We start from the raw sequence: 2,017 nt of genomic DNA, 5'->3' as shown, positions 1-2,017 counted from the left end.
TGCGGTGCTCGGCGGCTCCCACGAAGCCCTTCATCCGAGCGCAGGGCCCACGACGCCTGCCTCCGTCTCTGGGCAGTGCCGCCCGAGGGCCCATGACGTCGTCGTGCGGTGCTGTGCGGCTCCCACGAAGCCCTTCATCCGAGCGCAGGGCCCACGACGCCTGCCTCCGTCTCTGGGCAGTGCCGCCCGAGGGCCCATCCTGACGTCGTCACTGCGCTGCTCGGCCTCTAACAGGGTGTGGGCTCGAGTCCTAGGTCAGGCTCCTCTCAGAGCTTTGTTTATTTTTATTATTTTTTAATTTTCATTTTGTTTAATCCTCACCTGAGGCTATTTTTTCCACTGATTTTCAGAGAGAGTGAAAGGGAGGGAGGGGAGAGAGAGAAACAGTGACGTGAGAGAGAGACATTGATTGGCCCCCTTCTGCGCATGCCCCACACGGGCCGGGGATCAAATCTGCAAGCAGGTGCGCACCCTTGACCAGGAATCAAGCCCAAGACCCTTTGGTGTGCGGGCCGACACTCGAACCCTGAGCAGCACCGGCCAGGGCAAGAGCCATTTCTAAGAGCCCAAGCGTGTCGCTTCCTCACAGCACTTGTAGGCTCCTCCTGCCTCGTGCGTGTCAGCAGGTGACCAGGGACGTGCGCTCGGGGTGTGGATGCGGCAGTCCAGCCGGGCATGGACGTGTGGGGTGGGCGGGCTGCTTCTGGAAGGGCCTCTGCGCAGCTTTCCGTACACGCCGATGTTTCCACGTGGCCTGCGGCTTCTTCGCTGACCATGGAGGGACCTGGCGGCCTGGTGTCCAGTGTCACTCGTGTAACACTGGGTGGCCTCTTGTGCGTTTTAGAATGTGTGCTCGGCCTCTTGGTAACTCGTACCCTGACTTAGCTTAACCCCAGCGACAGTGTCCTGTCATCGGGCTCCTGTCTCCCCAGACTACTCGAGTGGCTTTGGTGGCAAGTACGGCGTGCAGGCCGACCGCGTGGACAAGAGCGCGGTGGGCTTTGACTACCAGGGCAAGACGGAGAAGCACGAGTCCCAGAAAGGTGCGTCCACGCCGCCCGGGGAGTGTCCTCCCGTCCACCGCCCACCGGGAGCTGCCCTCGAGGCCTTGGCAGAGTGCTTGCCACCTCTGGTTCTTTCCCGGCCAGCGTAGTAGGTTCACTGCGTTTTCACAACGGCTTAGTCGTCCATGTGTGACAGTTCCGTCATTGTTTAATGTGTCCTCTTTGAGTGTAGAATTTAGGTTATTTCCAATTAAAAAATACATATTTATATAATTAACTATATATATTTTAAATATGAGAGAGGAAGGGAGAGGGAGATAGAAACGTCAGTGATGAGAGACGAATGATCGGCTGCCTCCTGCACGCCCCCCACTGGGGATCGAGCTCGCAACCCAGGTCTGTGCCCTTGACCGGAATTGAATCGTGACCTCCTGGTTCATAAGTCGATGCTCAACCCCTGAGCCATGCGGGCCGGGCTCCAATTTTTGATGTTGAGAATGGAACGGAGTGAATGCTTTCACCCCTGGATCTGACACGCACGCGGTCACTCAGAAGAATACCTTGACTTTAAACTGTCCATCGCTGTGCCGGGCTGTCCCAGGACCTTGCTGGCTTCCCTTCCCTGGAGGCCCCGGCGGGTCAGCTGGGAGCTGTCACCAGGGCCTCTGTGGGGGCTGACCCTCCCCCTGCAGGCACTGCTGGCAGGCCTTGTGCGGCGCTTGTTTTGTTGGCCGGCATGTTCACATTTTAAAACGTATTTTCTTCCTTTTTTTGCATGTTTACATTTGAAAAATAATTGCCAACATTTAAAAATGGAGCATTCAGATCTTTTAAAAAATATTTTTTTAAAAAGAAGCAAAACCAGCACTGGCAGCACCAGGCAGTGTTTCTCTGGGGACACGGCTGTGGGCCCTCTACCTGCTCCGGTCACTTTCGCTTCGCCCGCCCGCCACGCAGCCCCTGCCCTGCCCGTGTCCTCCCGTCTCTCCTGGCGCCCGTGCGCCTTGGCCCGT

At 57.2% G+C, this 2,017-nt stretch overlaps 1 protein-coding gene across 2 annotated transcripts in view; it reads left to right on the top strand.

The window, feature by feature from the left end:
• CTTN (cortactin) overlaps positions 1-2,017 on the top strand; it is a 26,985-nt gene that overhangs the window by 16,623 nt on the left and 8,345 nt on the right. For both annotated transcript variants that reach the window (XM_005859216.2, XM_005859215.2), the window contains exon 7: positions 933-1,043. In XM_005859216.2, the coding sequence (XP_005859278.1) occupies positions 933-1,043 (111 nt within the window). The remainder of the gene's footprint in view (positions 1-932; positions 1,044-2,017) is intronic.

This window comes from Myotis brandtii, unplaced genomic scaffold (assembly GCF_000412655.1).
Source record: "Myotis brandtii unplaced genomic scaffold, ASM41265v1 scaffold1236, whole genome shotgun sequence".
Taxonomy (NCBI): Eukaryota; Metazoa; Chordata; class Mammalia; order Chiroptera; family Vespertilionidae; genus Myotis; species Myotis brandtii.
This window is presented reverse-complemented; position numbering and strand designations above follow the sequence as displayed.